This window comes from Sebastes umbrosus, chromosome 5 (genome assembly GCF_015220745.1).
Source record: "Sebastes umbrosus isolate fSebUmb1 chromosome 5, fSebUmb1.pri, whole genome shotgun sequence".
Taxonomy (NCBI): Eukaryota; Metazoa; Chordata; class Actinopteri; order Perciformes; family Sebastidae; genus Sebastes; species Sebastes umbrosus.
Window position 1 is genome coordinate 9,301,905 of NC_051273.1, and position 22,648 is coordinate 9,324,552.

The 22,648-nt window shown below is 41.6% G+C and overlaps 1 protein-coding gene across 2 annotated transcripts in view; it reads right to left on the minus strand.

Moving 5' to 3' along the window:
* Positions 1-22,648, minus strand: part of ddah1 (dimethylarginine dimethylaminohydrolase 1) — a 92,954-nt gene that overhangs the window by 27,297 nt on the left and 43,009 nt on the right. For both annotated transcript variants that reach the window (XM_037769702.1, XM_037769703.1), the window contains exon 3: positions 2,810-2,909. In XM_037769702.1, coding sequence (XP_037625630.1) covers positions 2,810-2,909 — 100 coding nt within the window. The remainder of the gene's footprint in view (positions 1-2,809; positions 2,910-22,648) is intronic.

Below are 22,648 nucleotides of genomic sequence, written 5' to 3' on the forward strand. Positions count from 1 at the left end.
ACGAAAACAGAAAAATACCCAGACCGGTGAACGCCGTGGTAGCGACCTTTCAAACACAGGGTAGCCACGCCCTAAAGCATACCCTGCTTTATGGTCTATTTAACTCTAAATGGGACCATCGTTTATCATTTATCATGCTGTATTGAAGAAGACTTGAAACTAGCGATTGAGACCATAAACTCATGTTTACAATGTTTAATGAGGTAATAAATCAAGTGAGAAGTAGGGTCATTTTCTCATAGATTTTTACACAATCATACATATTTTTGCAACCAGAGGAGTCGCCCCCTGCTGGCTATTAGAAAGAATGCAAGTTTAAGGCACTTCCACATTGGCTTAACTTTTCAGACCCGGAGGTAGCCCACTGTGAGGAACTGAGAAGGTGGAAAGCAGAGGGGATATAGGACTTTGAGCAATGATAAGGATAATATCTGAAGTATTAACATACAACATCTAAAAAGTTCCCAAATCTGTAAAGTCTAGAGTGATACAGTCTAAAAGTCTTGAATACCAGCAATACAGCGAGCCTGTGGAGCTACAGTAGGTGAACACTGCAGTCACCGCTGTGACTTTATGCATGCCTGTGAGAAAGGCCAACTGTGGTCAGTATGGTGGGGCACAAGCAGACAGAGCCCTGAATGCCTGGCGAAGGCTGCAGCAGCACACTGAGCTCTCAGGGATGGGCTCCTAACGTAGCTGCTGAGACTTTACAAAATGAGCCGTTAGCCGGGGCCCTGCCAACAGGAAATGTTTCTAGCCCTGCCATGTGAAACCGATTTCAGCTGGAAGGAACGAGCGCACAGAGCCAGTGTCTAGAAACCCAATTAGGTGTACTAGGCTTTTTCCTTGTGGCCTGCAGAGTGTAGAAGACACTGACCCACATTTTAACTCACCACACTGTGGACCGTGCCAACGATTCTCTGCCCTCACCAAATGTTATTATCTGATGCCAGAGGCACAAGAGGCCCGTGGTGAGAGCCTGGAGTCCTGTTGATCTGATTTGACAGTGCAGTATGGTACACAACGTTTTTTGCTACAGAATATGTTTCATGGGAAATTGTGCTTAGCGCACTGAGAAACCGGGTCATCGAGGTCGCACAGAGGAATGTTTGTGTGGAGGATCCCGAAAACACAGACACAAATTTACAGACACACAACGGTCTGCACACTTAGTCAACTGTCTGTGAGATGAGAGTGCAGATGCTCATACTCTCACTGCTCTCATGTTTTCTGTTTACAATGACATCCTCTTATTTGTACTTTAATGCAACAAGTACACGCATAGTTCTTACATGAAGGTAAAGGACTACAGTAAAACCCAAGACTTCTCAGTGACCCGTTACCATCTTTTGACATTTGTAAAGTGTATCATGTTAGAAATAACACATTGCGTTTCTTGAGAAGCAAAAATAACAGATGAGACAGAGACAAACAACACAAAGCATCCTGTTATATGATTTTAACATATTGCTGCAAGCCCATCAGAAATATGTACATTAAGTTGCTGCTTTGGAATATTTTCTGAAATGGTCGGAGAATTTCTGCATTTGTTAATAGCTGTACGGGGAAATATCTAAAGTACAACCCACGTCACTACTGACCTCAATCATTGAAGCAAGGTGGAAAAACAAGTTTTTGTTAAGCTGCTCTCGAGAACCAGAAACTTATTATGCAGGTTTATGCCAAAAATCTTACTTATTTGTGTGCTGATTAACTTAAAATCACGTCATGCAGGAAATCAAACTAAAAGCGTCCAGGCTTGAAAAGGAAATATGTAATTTCTGTTTACTGTGTGGGAAGCAAAGTTTATTTGCCTTCATAATGTGAACTGCTGTTTGAGAAAACATGGAGAAAAGCCCTTAATAAACCTGTGGCCTTTCCATAGTTCCACTCAAAGGACTACAATTTACAGTTTAACAGTGTACAAGATCTAAGAATAGCAAAATCACCAGTATGATGTTTGATCCATCCAACAAGTTTGGGTGTTGTGTTAAACACTAAATTATCTTTTCTCTGTTGCTGTAGATTCTGATTATGATGAGCTATATGAGCTATAAAGCTTTGTTTTCGTGTGTTGATTCGTGTGTTGGACGGTACTTTTTACTGTCAAAACGATGTTGTGCAACACTTGGGTCTATGCTAAATCATTTTCAAAATGCTTTACAAAGTAATGGTTCAAGAAGCAAAATAAAGTGTCTATTAAAGTAACCTTTAATAACATCTGTAGGAGCTTACAACACCCACATTTTTTAAATCAAATCATTTTTTAGGATTATTTGTGGTTACTAATTCAGTGCAGGAGATACAACCTGAGGATGCATTTCATAACAACATCATAGCAACCCCACAGTACTAAATTTCAGGCTCGCATGTATCCACATTTGCACCCAGAACAAACTGACACAGAGGACACGGTGCCACCTCTCAAGCTAGATGTAAAAGTCAACATTACCCTGTCTCACCTTCATAGCTTCATCTATATATTTTATTTCAGTTCCTGTATGAACTAACAACTGGCAAAACAATGCTAAAAGAAAGTACGCTTCGATGTTACTATATATATTAGAATCTTGGATTGGATTATATTATTATTATTAGATGGCTTTTAGAGCTTACAGAGTGCTTTATGGAACTATGTGATATACCTTGCATGAATTTATAGAAACTCAAGGTAACAGTGGTTCCCCTTTAGGGAGAGTGAGAGTTAAGTTTTTTTTGTAAAATCTTCCATACGTGGATGGACTCAGGCTGTTGTTTGATGGTGCAGAACTTTTAGGTGTTCAACAGTGATTGAGGAGACATAGTTTACCTGTAAAAAGCACGTCTCCTCCATCCAGTGTGGCGTTCTCGTCGGTCATTTCCACGATGTTCAGATTCAATTTCTTCAGAGCTTCGCTCATTGCCTCCGTCTGGAACGACCACAAGGACACAAACAAGAAAATACACTTAAAACATCTGCTGATATTAAACAAAAGACAGAACTGTGATGACGTACAGTAAGCTACACCACCCAATGGCCCAAACCATCAGCATTTCCTATCTTCAGGAATATTATGATACGGTCCAGTTCTAATCAGACATCTGTAAACAGGATGATGGAAATCAGTTTGAGGATTTTCACTGGATTTCTTTAAGGCACCGTGTTTAGCAGTACTGCAGCAATGAAACAAAACCTTTTCTCTTCAACAGGTTGCGATGACATCATTTTAATGAGCCATGAAATGATGTCATTTTGGAGGAAGGACGTTTACAAGGCAGAGGCTGTGGAAAATAGGTACGCTGAAGGACCAGCACAAACTCTGAAAAAGCCTCTTCCTGTCCTCATGTTTGGGGTCATCTGTCTTTCATACATTTATGGGAAGGAAGAAAAAGGATGGCTGCCACCCGGATAACGTTAACATATATTATGAAATTCATTCCCTGGATGGAAAATGACGGGCGAACCACATTTCACCTTCATGTCCTCTCCGCTGAACTTGAAACCTGAGGAAAGAGCAGGTCTTTTTTTGGCTGAACTTCAGCTAGTCTGCTCTCCTGTCTGACCGCCCAGTGTGATTTTACTGTCCTGTTTTTGGGGTTCCTGCGGGTGTAGTTTCCGCAGCCAGTCATGTTAGCGAGAGCATCAGTGTTTCCACGAGCCCTATCTCACTATGACCTCAGCCTGCTCGCTGTGCTTTTTGGCGAACACAATGGTTCTGCTTCTCCTCATTTGTGGAGGGCCGAACCATGAGGTCATGCAGGTAGACTGCCATGCACTTCCCAGATAACGCAGTAAAGGCCTGCATGCGAACACATGAATACACAATTCTCCTTTCCTTGTGCACAAATACATACACAATTGTGGTATTATACACTCAGGTGCCAGTTTATTAGGTACACCTAGCTAAAACTAGTACAGTCTAATACAACAGTCCAGCAATACATCCTACCTTCATCTGTATGGTCATTTTGGAGGTTGCAGTTAGTGGTGTTGTTGAATTGTGTGGCGTTATAGTGACAGGTGTTTCTACTATTTTGAGAATAGGCTAAATAATAGAAACACCTCTCTGTATTATGTGATACAGTTCAACAGCACCACAGACTACATCCTCCAAAATGATCTTAAAGTCGAATCAACACCTCTCTAAAACAGTAAAACTGAACATCATAACCTTCATGATTTATTGCAGGACTGTTGTATTAGACTGAATTCGTTTTAGCTACCTAATGAACTAGCATTTATTCGTTTTTACAGCGGTCTGTTTGCATGACTGATTCTTTAAAGGGGACATATCATGAAAAACTCACTTTTTCAGTGCTTGTGCTCATACATTTGGGTATCTTGAGTGTCTACCAACCCACAAACTGTGAAATAAGACAACCCAGTCAGTTTTTTGTGGGCTGTCTAGATCAGAAAACATGTGATTCAACAAGCCATTCAGATTTAGCTCCCCCTTCCTATGTCACATGCAGGCTCATTAGAATTTTTAAACTCACAGCTTGAGAACTATCTTTGCAAAGGTGCACCATATTTTTCTTGCAAGCCAATCAGAGCAGACTGGGCTTTTTCAGGAGGGGGTCTTAAAGAGACAGGTGCTAAGATGGAGCGTTTCAGACAGAGGGTGAATACAGGTATATTCCAACAAACAGTATGAGGAAAAATAATGTGTTTTTTTAACATTAAAGCATGTAAACATGTTCTAGTAGAAACCCAAAATACAAGTATGATCGTGAAAAAGAGCATGATACGAGCATGTGACTTAATGGCTCACAACCACAACCACAATTACATGTCTATTCACTATGCAGAAGCCGGACTGTGAGTTCCCACAGGATAATCAAACTTTCCTCCTCCATGTTTGATCTTCACTGCAGGAATTCTGCTAATCTTTCTAAAGTTAACCAGGAAGAAGAACACAGCGTCCTTCCAAGTAACTGGGTTCACAAATTCATAAGCTGTTTCTTAAAAGTTTTGACAGCAGCATCAGCAGCATATTAAGTACAGGTAACAGTTAATCCCCCATGGTTTTTCTTTGTGCAAAGCAAAGACAAGCCAAGGCACCACCAAGGAACTCTCTGCCTTTCATTTAGGCAGGTTTGTAGGTATGTTGAGTGGCAAATACAAGTTTGAGTCAGATTCTGAGGAAGTAAACAATCCAGATGATTGAGAGGGAACTTGTTATTTCGATGTTTGTTCGTCATGTGTTATGTTGTCTTTGTGACCCATAGCAAACATTTAATGTCTAAACAATGACCATGTCTTTGCCTATCAGCGAGGCCAGATTTGCACAACAAAGCTAGAGAGCAGGGACCTAATATCATATCATCAAATTGGGTATATAATTAAAAAATACAGTTAGGAGAAACACCTTTCCCGACAAGGCCACACACATTATACACACTGTGCTGTGTCTTTTCACCATCATTATCAGCTAATGCTTTTTCCTTTCTTCTCCTGTCTGTAGCACACTGGAGCCTCCACTATCACAGTCGTCGTCTGCCCAGGAATCTGCATGAAGCAGCTCTTTACCTCAGCTCTCTGGCATTTCCTCTGACATCACTGGAGGTGATGTGACCCAAAGGGTGTTTAGGCCCCCTCCTCACCATGTGAACGTAATGGCCCCTATACATAGACAACAGTGTGATATCTGCTGTGTCTGCTGTGTGTGTGTTAGAGAACATCAATTAGGCTGTCTTTCCACAAAGACCCCAAAGAAATGCAGCTTGAGAGATTTAGTACACACAGAAAATGATATGTGGGAAAGCACAAATACTTGGGTTGAAAAAGAACTAACTACACTTGAAAAAGTATCATGAATTAGTACCATGTCACCACATTTTAGTGGGGTTCCTGAGGAGAAGATTAAGTGTAGTGATGTAATGGTCTTGTGTATACAGTTTGTGAGTGCTCAGGCCTACACAAATATAAATTACAGATATACTGTAATTTATCACTTGTTTTAGAACAAATCACCCAAAGAAAATGTTCACAAAGCAGACCTTGTGTAATATCAATCTGTGGCTTTAGAGCCAAGTGACCATATCATCCAGTCTATTCAAACATCAGTTTCCAATGACTTAAACTTGCATTTTACATCAGCACCAAGTGTGAGCCGGCTCTGACCCATATACTGTGCCTTCCAAGAGTTTTGTGGGTGTAGTCTTGGAGCAGTTGCTGAGAATCTGCTCCACTTAGCAACACCCCCGGTTAGCTAGCTTTGGGCCTCTCAAAAGTTGAACAGGTTAGCATGGGCTCTGCTGGATTTAATCAGAAAAATCAGAATCACCTTTAATAGCCAAGTATGGAATTTGACAGTTTTTTTTTTTACATCTCTCTCAATGTACTTACACAGAAATAAAAGCTAGGGACAAGGACAACGAAGCTGGACAAATAAAGGTACAAAATAGACAGGACTGTTAAGTAAAAAATAGGTGCATATATAAATATTGAATACATATATATATACTATCTATATACAAGTCAAGTGTTCTATAAGTTGTAAACAATACAAATAGTCCAAAGAAATAAATACTAAATGGATATACATGGACTGGATGATAGTGAACAGTATATGACTGATTCAACTGTTCATCCAGCATGGTCACATGAAAAGGCATTTGAATGACACAATAATGCGTAAGGCAAAAGCGTGCAAGAAGAACGCCGTTCTTACTTTTTTGCGTGTCATGCATAGTCTGTACTGACTGCAAAGTCAATGCATCCGTGTAAATATGCTACACTCAGAGGTAGTAACGTAGAATAAAAAGTGACAAAAACTGTTTATGGCGGGCGGGAGGGGACAAACACAGGACTTTTCGTTTGTGATGTGTTTTCCGTACTTATGTTCCGTTGTTTCCGTACGTATTGTACTTAGTTTACATACTTATTTTAAGGCCAACCATGATGTTTTTGTTGCCCCCTGCTGGTACTGCACCTTCATACATGCAGTAATATTCACGCCTTGGCGAGGCAAAACGTGACACTGACACACTATCCACTGGTGGAAAGGTGGGTCTATTACACGCTTTGAGGTGATAACGAGTTGGTTTATCAAAGCGACGGCCTGCGGGAAAGCACTTTTGGGACATATAATGTTATTTCCTTGGTAGTAGCACCAAGAAAAATCCGAAAATATATTTTATCTAAAGTGAATTGGTCCATTTTGCCTTTCAAAGCATGCATTCAAAGTCCCAAACAATCCAGTGTGTGATTCAGGCTGCATCACTCAGGTCTTGCACAGGTTTAACAGAAACACTACATGTCGCTGCATCTCATCCAAAATGATTGAAATCCAGGGACCGTGCAGGAGGACTTATTGGAGCAAATCTTGTTTGTGCTGGATGTATTCAAAGACTAGTGTAGCCATAAAGGGATGCACCTGCTCAGCAACAAGGTTCCCATTGGTTCCCAAGTCTTAGCTGGCATCAACAGGCCTGCAGTAAGCCAAGAAAACCATCCTTACACTATCACACTCCTAACCTGCATTCTTTATGTAGTTTATGGCTCATTTTGATGCTGCCATCAGCATGTTGCAGCAGAAACAGATTCATTGAAGCAGATAACCTATATATTTGTGCATAGTTGGCAGGAGTGCACATTTTTCGTGCTGTCACACACCCACTTCAAGGTTCAATGAGGTTTTTGTTCTGACATTATCCCCTGCAATCATTGATACCGCAAGATGTTATTTTTAAAGTTGTGGGAAAAATTGTTTTAATCGGTTTTCCATTTTTCTTTGAGCCCAAGTCATCAACTAACGTTTCTCTACTAGAAAACAGCTGAATGGATGGATCACATCATTCTCAAAAATGTTCTACAATAAAGCAGCCAATGTAACTGACATTTAACTGTCCTTTCTTCTTCTTTAGCCATTTTCACCTGCATCAATCCAATAAAATGAACGCTGGTTTATGAGTTTTGTTATAGGTTGTGGCAGAGCATTAAGTGCTGTAATCACAATTGACAAAACAATTAGCATGCCCACTGCAAGTCCTAAACAGCTCCCCATTGACACGCTGCTAATTACAGCCGATTAAGCATGAAGTTAATGTTTCCTCATATGATTCATATTGCATTTACAAAAGTGTAAATCTCTCCGCTGGGTACAGTTACCAATTTCATGTCCATCAATCGTTAAGTCAGGTTTGTCTTTGTCAATACTTTCTCACAATTATGGTTTGTGGAAGTTAAAGTTTGTGACAAAAGGTGGCATACAGTAGAGGTCAATACACTGTCAAGTTGATTGATACCAATTTCCTGTCTGGACGTTAAGCAAGGTCAGTGGTTTCCCCTTTTCCAGTCTTTGCGCGAAGCTAAGCTAACCACTGCTGACTGGAGATTCATGTTTACCATTCAAACATGAGAGTGGCATCGATATTCTCATCTAACTCCAGGCAAGAAAGCAAATAAGCATATTTCCCAAAGTGACGAACAATTCCTTCAACAGGTGCAGACACTTCAAATTTCTTTTTTGTCAGAATACACCGTCTTTAGCAGCTCCGTCTCTCTTCTCTCCCTTCTTCTCTTCCTCTACTCCTTTACTGTCTCTCGTTCTGTCTTTGTCTCTCACATACCCTCTATTCTCTTCAGACCCTCGTGGCAGGGTCAAGAATGCTCCTACAGTGGCTTCTCATGCAGAGTGGCCTATTATCTCTCACTGTGAGGGACATCCAATACCCCACCCGGTCTAGGTGCCAACTCACTTTGCCAGCACCTCCTTCTCCTCTGCCTCCAACCCTCTATGCTCCTCTCTTCTTCTCTCCTCTCCCCTCCTTTCCCCCTGAGTGCCTGGCCAGGCGACATGCTGTTAGCCAGCACTCTGCTTTGAATGAAAAAGACCTTTTAAAATTCATTAGGGGCTGAAGGCTCTGAGATCCAGTCGGTCTGCCTGACACATTCCTGCCGTTCCAGCACAGGACAGGGGAGACGGAGCAGAGAGAACAGCCTTTTATTCAGGGCCTTTTTATGGACCCCGTCTCCATTCTCTCGCCCCTGGTACCCGTTGATATCGCATTCTGCTAAAAAGGACCATCAGTCTGATAGAGCCCGGTGCATTTGGAAAGGGAATAGAGTACACAACAATAGCATTCCTGAAGGTCATCCTAGCCTCCCTACACCAGGCAACAGAGTCCCACGCTCCGACATAATGGGGACACAGCATTCCTCTGAGCCTCACACGCAATGGGGTCAACCTCATCAGCTGGAGTTTGTGAATTTATAAAGTACATAAAATCAATGGCGTATAATGCCAGACAGTTCGGTGGCTTAAAACAACAAAGAAGGCGTTCAGCAATGTTTTTTTCATAATTATTAAAACTGATAAGTATCTGTGTACATAATGCATGTTACATTAGGGGTTGGATGGCACAACAAAAAATGACCTCTGAAGGGGCGCCATGGCCGATAAAAGTTTGAGAACCACTAGCCTATTTACACATCAAGCAGAACAACATTAAAATTCATCTGGAGTTGTGTTTCTGGCCACCTAATTATTCACTCTCCTTTTAGCTCTGTTTTGGTCTCCACCATCTCCTGTGTTCCCCAGCCAGTTGTTAACTTTGTCTGATGTTTGGTGTTAAGCAGGTAGTGTTAATGAGAGCTTTATTGTTGAAAACAGCTGCCTGCTGTGGCTGGAAACAGGATTTATGAGAGCGAAACCAAAACAATGAGCTGAAGGACAATACAAACATCCATAGAGCTGAGATGAACTGCAGAGTCAAGTGATATTTCTTGTCATCGTCTCGCGGTTGTATGCCTCCGCCAATCAGTCAAGTTGCGATTTACAACCAAGTCTGTGCAAAATGTCATCATTGCATCCAATTAGACATTTGTGTGAAATTGTCATAATTAGCAAATTCATTATTGAGTTATGGCCAAAAATGTGTTTTGTGAGGTCACAGTGACCTTGACCTTTGATCATCAAAATGTAATCAGTTCATCCTTGAGTCCAAATGGATGTTTGCGCCAAATTTGAAGTCATTCACTCAAGGAGTTCCTGAGATATCGCTTTCACAAGAATGGGATGGACGTTAGGTCACAATGACCTTGACAATTGACCACCAAAATCGAATCAGTTCATCCTTGAGTCCAAGTGGGCATTTGTGCCAAATTTGAAGACATTCACTCATGCCGTTCCTGAGATATCACGTTCACGAGAATGGGACGGACAGACAAGCGTCCCAAAAACATGATACCTCTGGCCACGGCTGTAGCAGGCGCAGAGGCATAAAAATGACTGGAGCTTCGGGAGCTCTTTTAAAATCTGAAAGGACTAGAAAACATAAACAATCAGTTAAAAGTTGCAGTCTATTGTTTCAAAGAGCTTTGTGTATAAACAAAGACAAAAAGTGACTTGCTTGTATTGACTAATGAGCATAAGTCTGAACAGTGAGTCTTGTGCGTCATAGCTGAGGGTTTGGCTCAGACACCCAGGACACAGATGATGATCGGAACAGATAGCAGAGGCCTAATGCATAGGAAAGTTCAAAGACTAGTGGAATACAGAACGGCAATAATGGCGGCATTTCAGGCCAATCGACCAAGTGGAATTTGACATAAATGCACAAACCTCATTAGCTATGGAGCAACGAGGTGGATAAGGCTATCTGAAGCTTTCAGGTATTAAGTCTCGGACGTCATGGAGGGAGCAGAGAGATGATTCCCTTTGTTTGCTGAAAGGAGTAATTGCGATTAAATGGCTCAATTATAGATTTGTCAAAAGTTTGCCAGGGGCAGCGGTTTCACTGAGAGCTTCTTTAGAAAGAGCGCCTGAAGGCTTGAATAAATGGCAGCTATGAGGGAGAAAATCTACAGAGGCTGTAATGGGGTTCTGACAGGGCTATTGTTGCATTCATACACCTCTCATACACATGCACACATATAGGCACACAATAAACACATAGAGGATGCACAGAGAAAAAAATCTGAAAGTGGGAAGTTCTCTTATCGGAAATCAGTACTTAATGATTTTTTTTTCCAGTCACTCTCGCAGGAACAGTAATCACAAAGGACACACAAAGCACTCATACATGAGACACACAGGTGGGTGCAGACATGGAATAAAGAGCCCAGTCTGATGCTGTCATGGTGGTCAAATGTTACATTCCTAAAGGGAACTAACTGCAAAGGTTCGCTCTGTCACAGCCTGTTACGAAAGTATGAAATGACAACAACTCATTTAGTGGCAGCCAAGAGAAAACAAACCCTCCATGGCATGTCCTTGTGTTATCCAAACAAATCCTTGGTGTATGTTGGAACATACCTGTGGTTAACCAAGCCATGACATCCCCCCCCACCCCACACACACCCCCCAATCTGCTTTACGATTACATAAATGTTGAGAAGTAGGTCAATGTGAAGGGCGTGCACAGTTAACAGTAGCAGATCTGGAGACCCTCGCACCACATCGACCACAAGGATCTGGCAGGCTGCCTCCGCAAAAGCTGTTTCAGCCAAAACGACTGCACTGTCAGACTGCTTTCACTTGGGGCTCCCAGGATATCAGGGCTCCGAGGAGGAAAAATGCCACACTACAGTCCTGCTTGGACACATTAACAGCCTTCTGAATGGTGAGAGATAGCAGCAGGGCCAGCGTTCCACAAATCATTTGAAAAGAGAGTGAGCAACAAAGTAAAAGTGCAGGGCATTGTGCCTATGATTGTTAAATGGGATGCCGTCAGCTTTGTAAAAGCATATGGTGTGTGTGTGTGTGTGAGAGAGAGGTAATTGCATTTCAGAGAGCTGAGAAAGGCTGATGTACCCTTCATGTAATTACACATAAAAGTGTGGATGACTGGTTGTGTAGAGACTCATTAAACAGAAATAAAGACTTCTCCGTAATTAGTTTCCTATTAATGCTCTAGTGGCTGTGCCTACTCTTTTTATGGAAGCTGAAATTGAAAGAGAATACCAAAATTACATCTCATCATGAATCTTTCATTGGGTCTAAATTTGGGTTCTGGGGTGATGATACAAAATACTCTCTACCAAGACACAGAAGTAGGTTATTCTCATTTTTCAGGAAAGGTTAAACCAAGGTTGTTATATAACACTATCTACCTCCACGAGACCGAAGCTCAAAGGATCTCGCTCTCATTTTCTAAATTAATTTTAAAGCTGAGAAGATCATAAAACCTTGTGTGTGACTGATAAGCCTTGTAACTACAGATGTTCTGAGAAATGATTACAGATTAAGGAGCACCTCTGTTGAATAACAGAGAATGACTCTTAGATAACACTCTTAACCTCTGAGATCATCTGTTATCAGGAAAGAGGACCTTTCACATTTCTAAGCGGGACAGTAAATACATCAGGAATTAGAAGTAACTGTCAAATATGCATTACAATGTAGATAAAGAGAAGGAAAATGCAAAGAGGAAATATTGAGAAACTTAATCATTAAAGGAGCGACTTCAGTAACATCTTGTACTGTAACACCTTGCTGATAGAGAGACACCACCAAAGCAGTGCCGAGTACTGCAAAAATAAACAGAAATATGAGTCCGTCCCAGAGCAAATAAAGTGCTAGCTCCAATCAGCAGGGCTGTAAAGAATGTGTCTGCTGCCTATACCTCTCACTGTGACGGCTCCACAAATACAGGAGAGCTGCAGGCTAGAAACTGTTGGAAAGCAAAAGGATGGAGGCTGTTGGTTACGAATGAACGTGAGCTTCCACCGTTGGGAAAAACAGAGGGGGCTTCGGTAAATACATCTCCACTTGGCACCGACTCCTCCGTGTTTATTGGGTTTGACCCCCGCAGACTGGACTTCTATACCCAAACAAGAGGGAAAAGCCAATAAACTCACCTACCTCATGGAGAATTACAGTCCACCCTTCCCTGGCTTCCACTGCTCTGATAAAAAATAATATCTTATCACAACACTTTGAAAAAATGTAGCTACGCACAGCAGGGAAGATTTACTACACATTACATTCACAACCAAGAATTGGCTTTTTTTTCCTAGGAAAAAATATTTGGCCACCTCCACTGCTACAATGCAGGCTGGTTGGATGTCAGCAATGGTTGTTTGTAGTCAAGACGAACAGCTTCCATTGCCCCCCAGGTCGCTCTGCTTCATACCACCAATAAGCAACGCTAATAAAATGCTTTTACGACCAAGATTTCCTGTGCTGTATGACATCAATTGGAAACAAAAAGTGAATTATTCCAAAGATTGGAGGCCTAATGTACGCACTGTAAGTGCTAGATGGCTAAAGGTCATTCAACTCTCCAACATTTTAAGAAGGGCCATAAAACTCCTCAACTCTTCTCTGATAAACTGAGGTTAACACTTGAACTGTTTACCTAATGTTATCCAAAGCAATAAAACACTAATGGCCAAATCAGTGAAAAGTCACATTTCGACAGTATAGCAAGACATGTTGACACCAACATACAGAGAAGAGAAGCTGTATGGCCTTTCTTCTTCCTTTCTTTTTTCTTTGCTCGGGGGAAACCCGAGTGGGAAACCCTACTCGCCGTCACCTTTGGTCTACCTGAGCTGACAGACACAGGACCACCCACATCTCTAGTAAAGGGTGACAAGGCTGGGAGATCAAGGTGAGCACATTTAGTGTGTCAATCACTCCATTTACTAAGTATAAAGTCTGTGTGTGAGCAGAAGGCCATAGTGTTCATAGTACTTAAAGGACAATACCGGTTGTTTCATACGTTTTAGTACATTTGCTACAAATCACATGCACTTTACATCACAACTAAGCACTTTGTAACCCGGGCCATGCCAAACCACGCTTTGAAAATTAAATGTTTTTTCCAATATTTCAAGTCATCTATTGGTTTCTATTAATTTCTAAACAATATGATTATATATTATTGGAAATTGATTGAAACGTACTTGGGTTGTGTAATCCATCATACTAAACATCAAGTCACAGGTTTGACACATAGAGACAGACAACCATTCACGCTCACATTCACACCTACGGGCGACAATTAACCTAACCTGCATGTCTTTGGACTGTGGGAGGAAGCCGGAGAAAACCTGTGTTGAACGAAGTCAATTCCACTTATCCAAAAATAAAAACTGCTTCCTAGAATGATACAATTTGAACAACAAAGGATATCCTCCCCTTTTCGAATGAGGAACACTTCCACAAGAAAAAGTGAGAAAAAGTGTACAGCAATTTGGGTGAAACAACCCGTTAATGGAGCTAAAACTTGCAAATACAGCAGCATGACCCTTTACGGAACGGAGAAGAAAGTGTGCGCTGCCTGAAATTTCCAGAAGCTGTTGTCGAACAATTAAATCAGACTGTACTGAATGACATTCGGAAACAGGATGAACTGATGTAAGATGGTAATATGCTTCAGTAGACGTCTGCCAGGGAGGTTTTGTGGAAGTACATATGGTTTAGGATTGACAAAGGGAACTAAAAGTTGAATGGAAAGTGGAATGCCTGACAACTGTCACCAGAAGTCATTTCCCATAACCTGTCAGGCTTTCCGAGCGCTGCGGTTAACCGACTCTTATTACCCTTACAGAATCAAAACTTGGCAAGCGTGTCACGTGTACCAAAGATGATTCAATTGAGGCGACTCCAGTAGGAATCCCCATTGTGTTTGTTTTTGTTCCACGGGTTGAGGCCCCTGGAAAGCCAAAGTAAAAATACCAAGAGCTCCCACATATTTAAGCTGTTTCAACATTTTTGAGGCCCAAGGTGTGCCGAAGAACAGAATGTCCAACCAAACACATTCTGTAAAGCTTTGTCTGGATTTATGTGGCCCGGAGCCTGACCTACCGTGGCTTGTCCAGGGGAGGAGAAAAGATGTGTTTGGTGCCATGAGTGCTGTGCAAAGCAGGGAGTACAGAGCGACAAGAAGGGTCGAGAAAGGGGGCGGAGAGTTTGGGTGAGTCACGTTAAGATGAAGTTCTTGTTGAAGGCTTCCCCCACTCTCTCTCTCCTCCCACGCAGCGAGTACTCTTAGTGTATAGTGCTGGCTTCCTCAGAGAAAGAGAAACCCCCGGCTAAGAGGTCAGGAAAGCCACAGAAATGAGGAGGGAGGATAAGGGGAGAATGTTGACTGGATATGAGGAGTTGACTTGTTATGAGGAGTGTGACCCTCCACAGAAATGAGGAGGGAGGATAAGGGGAGAGTTTTGACTGGATATGAAGAGTGTGACTGACAAGGGATCTTCCCTCAAAAAATTCCTCCCACCATGCACTCTGATACTGTTTTTGTTCAAGCTGTTGACATTCTGAATATCTGAGAAAAAAAGAAAACCCAAATTTGGCTATGAGCTTATATAACCAAAGTATCTGACCCCCTTTTGAAGCCACGCATACTGTCTAGATTGTAAAAAAATTTGTTTATATCTTTTCATATCTGCATACTTGTCATTGTTGAGGTGTTCCAGCGGTTGTTCACTCTGTCCAGGATACTAAAAACAGCATGGAAACACAGTGCGTTCGGCAGAAAGAAAACACCATCATACCACACGGGTTACACCCACGATTTCCAAAGAATGCAATGGACGTGTTCCCAAAGGGGGAAAAAGGAGTGCTTGCCAGGCAAAGTACAGACTAACTGCCCATTATGAGGGATTTCCCAAAACAGCCATGTGAAATTAGACATATGGGAGGGGCTGGTATGGAAAAATCAGGAAAAGGGCTATGTGTTTTAATCTTGAAAGGGAAAAAGAACAAGATGGGCCAAAAGGTTTCCCATAAATGTTAATGAAGGGCTTTCCCAGAAAGATTTTTTTTCCACCTTTCAGCTTGAAACAAGAGGTCAGGTGCTAATGTTAACCAGCAGGGCTGGATCCAGGGATCTGCCTTTAAAGTATAATAGAAGAAAACCATGTGGAATAAACCATACTGCAGGGATTTAGCAGTAAGAGAGCTAACTTTGCATGATGATGTGTTAGAAGAATTGAACAGGCCTCGTGCACAGAGAAGCACACGAATATGAGAAAAGCCAAGATGACTGAAACAATTTTTTACACAGGTAAACCTCTGTAATGTCTCATGTGTGTCTAATGCTGTGGCTGCACTGTAGCTGTTACTGTGAATGTTAAGAAGGGTTGGCTTTTGGTTCTTTGCTGCACACTGGCTGACATATTCTGGTACACTGCATGGTCGCTCAGGATTGCTGCTATCTTTATTCTTCAGGGTCTTTGTTGGCTTGCTGATACAGTTGGGTTTCTGATCTTCAGAGCAGCCTGTCTAACACAAGTAAAATCAACTTCACCTGCAATCATTAATTGTTGAGTAACTTCTGAGTCAGGTTTTGTCAGAATCAATACCTTCACAAGTTACTTTGGCAGCAATTAAGCACAACACAAGTGCAGGCCCGGGGGTTGTGGAAGCATCTTCAGCTGTCTCTGGTGTCCAGAGGACGGTTCTACGACACCACAGATAGTGCTTTGTCTTCTGGGGGCCAAATTCAACAACTCATCAGTGCTGTGAGGGACCCATTATATAACTTCTTTTTTAACTTCATGTTTAATGTATTTATTGACTAGATAAAGGAAACAGTATATTTCACTTACATACATACACAGATGAGGGAGAGAAGTCGAGGTGAGAGAAGACAATAAAAAAGTAAAAATAAAATAAAATAGAAATAAATAATTAACTTTAAATGGAGGGGTTATGTGTAGTTTAGTGAGATGACGGTCTAGAGGATAAACTAAAGTATAGTTCAAGCCATCTATCCAATAGACTAATAAAAAAAGGAAAACATGGACTGTTTATGTTGCTCTGGGAGTATGCCTCAGGATTCTCGGGAAGGTAGGTAACTAAATCATTTCTAAGTGGCCTGCCATTCCCGAGGTGTCTTGTTATTTGAAATAAGTCTCACGATACCAGGCAATCGGAGATCTCTGCCTGCCGAATCTCCGGGGATTTCTAAAAGTTGTTGCTAGAACGGAGGCGAGAACGGCTAACAAACCTACGTCCTTTACATGTTACATGTTCTGAATTTCTGACGTGTGAGTCTAATTCCAAATAAATTCTCTGAATATTGTATCAACCTTTTTAAAATAACTTTTATCCAAGGGAAGGCTGTATGTTAGGCTCCATTGGGCCAGGGTAAGAAAACGTACTACTGATGTCATCATTGTAGGATACAGCTGCTTGAGGATGACTAAGTTGACCAAATGCTGAATAAAAATGGAGATTTACTGGTTGTGTTTAGAGGCCTTTGTGTACTTTCAAACTAAAAAGAACAAACCTTACACATTTTTAGAAAGCCGAGGGCTTTTTTCACACAGCATAACACAAGCAGACCCATCTTATGCATACTACACTGTGACTTCATGACTGATTGTTGGCGAAAATCAATTTTTATAGTAGGCTAATGTATTCAAAGACAATGTGAAAACAATGTGGCAAAGGGGTTGTGATGAACCTACAGAGAATTATCACACAAATCTGCAGCTCCCCTCGGCTTTATGGAGCTCTATAGTGAGTTTCAGCTTATTGTTTAGCTTTGCCTGTTATCATGTTAATCAATCTGCAAACTAGCAAAACAGTAAGCCTATCATTGCTCAAACTGGCACCCCCAATCATCTAGCTAACTAGTCTGAAACCAGTCCCTGGCAGCCTCCTCCTGCTTTCCTGTCAGAGATAACAGGCTGCCCGCAGTTAGGCCCGTCCAGCTATGTCTTTGAAGCTGCACATGTAACCCATGTGTGTGTCTAGGAGGGCCACAGCCACTCCCTCACTTACATCGCACTCCTGAGGCCTCTGGACTCACAAGGCCACAGAGCTTGCCTCTTACCCTCCGGCCTCCATGCAAAAACATCGCCACTGCTGCTGCGAAACGAGACAGACTGTAATGGAAACGGCACACTTTCCAGACACTTGAGGGAATAGCAAGCATCTCCGCCTGAGCCCTGTCGAAAAAACATACAGACTACCAACCCTGGCCTCCCCTCCCACCCCCCACCACCCTTCTGCACGTCTGGACATCGGGACGTCTCGTCTTTCAGGAAATAACTGGGCAGGTTTTATAATGATTAGAATACATTTTAGATAATAAACTCTCAAATCGGATGATTTTTCAAAGATAACGAAAACAATTGTTCGGTCTTGTTCGGTCGGTGCTCGGGCCCTAATTGAAAGCCTAATTCATCAGAGATCCAGTATTTAGTACGTAACTGCTTATTTTTAGTGATGCAATGTTCTGCTATATGGGAGCAGACATTCCTTAGACTTAGTGTTTTGTGTTGCATACTGATCCTTCTATGATTCAATAGACAAATCAGAAACTGGAAGACTAAACCTCCAAAAGAATCACAGGATAGTTTAAACAATACGAGAAATATGAATTATGATAATAATCTTTCTTGTGGAATTTGCAGCCTCATGTGTATCTGCCAGGTTTAGGGAGAGTGATAGACGGGGCTATCAGTTTTAAATTTCCATCAATCTTATAAACTCCAGAATTGATATTAACTGACATCTGTATGCTTGGTAGAGCGGAAACGATTGTTTAGATCGGCAAACAAATGTATTTGATTATTATTACAGTTTCATGTTCTCAAGTATGAGGATTTGCTGCTTTTCTTCGTCTTATATGATAGTAAATTAAATATCTTTCGGACTTTCTTGTTTTGTTAGTGAGCAAAACAAGCAATATGAAGTATATGTTGATAGGCATTTTTTCACAATCGCCTGACATTTTATAGAGCAAACGATTAATCACTTAATCAAGAAAATAATAAGGGCTGCGACGACTAATCGATTAGTTGTCAACTATTAGTTAATCACCAACTATTTTGATAATCGATGAATCAGTTTGAGTCATTTTTAAAGAAAAAAAGTCAAAATTCTCTGATTCCAGCTTCTTAAATGTGAATATTTTCTGGTTTCTTTACTCCTCTATGACAGTAAACTGAATATCTTTGAGTTGTGGACAAAACAAGACTTTTTGGGAAACACTAATCAACATTTTTCACAATTTTCTGACATTTTTTAAACCAAACAACTAATCAATTAATCAAGAAAATACTCAACAGCTTAATCAATAATGAAAATAATTGTTAGTTGCAGCTCGACTGTATGGTGTACAACAAACAGTGGAGCAAACAAGGACCCATTAGCTGACAGTGGGGCTGCACTTCAATCAAATGCTCGGCTTAAAGAGGTGTTACTATAGCGTTAGACTGATTAGCCGAAATGGCCTATTTCACCTCAGAAAAGACATCTGAATGGTGACCGGCATGTGGCTTTGTTACAAACTAGTTCACTTGTGGTGCAGTTTCAGACTGCTTTTGGTCTCACAAGTAATTTAATTTAATCTACAACTGATTTGCGGGTTAAATTAGGACATTCCCTTCACTTAATTTGTGTCAAATTCAGTTTTGAATCCTGCTTTTGGTGTTAGGATAATGTAATCATGTTAAAGTGTCCACATCAGATTTAAAACTGCAATGTAAATGAAGTAGTGTTGAAGTGAAGTCCTGGCATCAGCTATAGGTCACAGATTAGAGAAGAAGCTATGAGGTGAAGTAAGCGTGTCACTCCCCTCCTCCCTCCCTTCTTCATCTCATCGTTATAGACGTGGATCACATTTCGACCTCCCCTCTCAATCAGCCTCCTTCCATCTGATAACCTATAGTGCTGTTCAGAAGCTCTTAAACTTCGCCATTCTTGACATTCTCGAGATTCTGGATGGTGTGACCTCATTGGGTGAGCGAAGCTGGTAGGAAAATAGCCCCCGGCCGAGCCTTTGCTTCGACATGGAAACTTAAGCTAACAAAGAATGCATGACTATGTGCAAACTTGACTGTGGCTGCACTTGTGAGTGAAAACAACATGTTTTCTTATGCAAGCGTGTTCTCACTCCAATGTGCAGATTGTTCTGTAGGTGCAAATGTCAAATGTATGTGAGCATCTGCATGGTTCAAGAAATGTTGCACACACACACACACACACACACACACACACACACACACAACACTCATGAACACAGACACTGACACTACACCTATGTGCTCCAGCATTATAGGTGCCAACTCAAACTTGATAACCTTACAAATCTAAACAAAGTCTAACCGCACATAGGGATATTAATATTTAAAAATAAAATACATGTATTTATTCAATGTGCCCACCACATGTGAAGCAGCGCACACATTGGGATGCAAGCCAAACTTCAGATACATCTGATAATAAAGTGAAATTAAATCAAACTATACAGTTTCATGTGTTCTGAGTCTACATGTCTTTCAGTATGCACTAAGATACTGTATAATACTTTGTTACTGTTGATTTTCAGACAACCACTACTCTTGCGATTTAGGGGAATACTGTACAATATACCTATATTGTGACAAGCTGATGCATGAATACCAATGTATAGCACTTTCTTTGTCTTAATGAGTGAATAACTTGTAACTTGTCAAACTGTGAAATCTAAAATCCCAATTGGAGCTCAACTTGTGCTGCATTTGAGTTGTTTTTTAAGCACTGGAGATGATCGACATATCATCATCTTTAAAGTTGATATGCTGAACTTGTGAGCTTGAACAGCTGCTTATTTACACATCCAGCAGTTACGGAGCAACATTATCATTCATCTGGAGTCGTGTTTCTGGCCACCTGATAAAGGTAAGTCCAATTATCACTCTCTTTTAGTTCTGCTTTTGATCTCATACCAATATACCTTTCAATGCTAAATGCTCCACTACGTTCACCAGCTAGTTGCTAACTAGTCTGCTGTTTAATGCTGAGTAGGTGGTGTACAGTGGGTTTATAGAGCCTATATGCTCAAAACAGCTGCCTTCTTCCGGGTCAGACAGACGCTCTAAGGGATTTTTGACTGCTCGGCGGCAGCAAGACAACAAAACAAACACACAGAATCACAGGCCTAACATGATATCGCCTTGACAGTTTGGTAAAATTGACCTGTCGGCAAACAATTGCCAACTTACATATTCTACAGAGCAACTTGACTATCCCATTGAACTAACGTTTCTGCCGCGTGGGGAATATAAGTCCAAATTTCGTAGTGTCTTAGCTCTGTTTTGGTCTCTCGGTGACTCTCAGGTTCTGAAACTTTTGGTTGATTTCATCTCTTTGCTGTTTCATGCTGGGCAGGCAGCAAAAGCCTTGGCTTGTCAGAGCTTGTTTACTGGAAACTGCTGTCTACAGTTTTATATGGAGGATTTATGAGAGCGGTGAGACTCAACTATACAATCTGGCTGGAGAAGCAAAAACAATGAGCTAAAAGCTGCATAGAGCCGCAGAGCTGGATGCTAATTCTGTGGTTTTATGCTACAGACAACCATTTCCCCAATACGGGGAATCACTTGATTCAATGACAGCATAAACAAAAACACATCTAGCAGGTTTATGTGGCATCTGAGGATGATTTCATTTATAGGTCCCAAAGTAGCAGGTTGAGGTAGGACGTGCAGGTAGAGGTGGATGCAGATGAGGGATGATGAAGAGGAGGAGGTGGCAGCGGTTGTGCGGTAATGCTTGTTGCAGTTCTGACGGTAGAAAGCAATTATATGGCCCTCTGCTTTATGGAATGTTCTTGGAATACAGAGCAAGGCGATCCATTAGGTTTGCTAATCAAGCAGAGTGTGTGTCCCTGTGTGTGTGTGTGTGTGTGTGAGCGAGTTGCGTGCCTCTCACTGGAGCACATAATTACTAGCTGGTGATAAAAAGAGGAGAAGGGGGCATTGTGGGATAGCTGTGGCGTGAGTCGCCATTTGTAGCAGGGCTGTAGGTGGACATGATTAACTACATAGCTGGGAGCTCAGGTATGCATTGACACACACACACACAGGGATACATGCACATGCATATTAATCAATACTTTATCAAATAAATCTGCAAATGCTTAGAAAAATGGCACGTGTACGCATGAAATGTCACGTCGCCTGAAATGTGCAGCATACACACATAGACAAACCACAAATTTGGAACGATCAGCACGTCAGGCCAAAAAAAATGGAAAGCTGTTTATACTCATAACCGGGCTCTGAAAACATTCATTTAGTCAGGCTCTGCTGAATCATTTACCAAAACTGAGGTGGAAAAAAATATATAAGCACGGAGTCTGGCTTTTACGTAATGCCAGCAGCCAGTCAGTCAGAACCACAGGATGCATACAGGGAAGCAGAGAAAACAAACACTGAAGGATGTCCTTTCTGCATACTTGATGCTTTTCCCAGCCGCAAATACCAAAGTTCGCCCGGGACGCTGCAAAACAGATTCACTCTAAACCGACCTGCGATTTTACCTTATAAGGTTTTTTTTTTTTAATACTTTGGGCCTTAGGTTATGTGTAATGTGTCTACGTGTCTTGTCTGTGCGTAGGTGTGCTGGAGGAGCTAGGATGAGTTCAGGGGAGAATACTTCGCACAGCTGGTTAGTCTTTGTTATCATCTAGAGATGGTGTCTCTGGCAGCATCAGCGGTGGTTTAGGAAAAGCTTAAAGCAGATGAAGAGAAAATTCCACGGTTACCACTTGGTCTAACATCGTTCCATTCCAGCGGTCCATGCCAGCAACACACACACACACACACACAAACACACACAAACACAGAAACCTCCTGGTGGTAGGTCTGAGCTGGAACATTGTTGGAATTCTAGTAGCTTCGATCCAAAGCCTCCCCTTCCTCTGCAGGTCTTGGAGTTTCTGCACGATTAAGGCTAATATATACTGCAGTCTGTTCCACCAGCGCTGGATG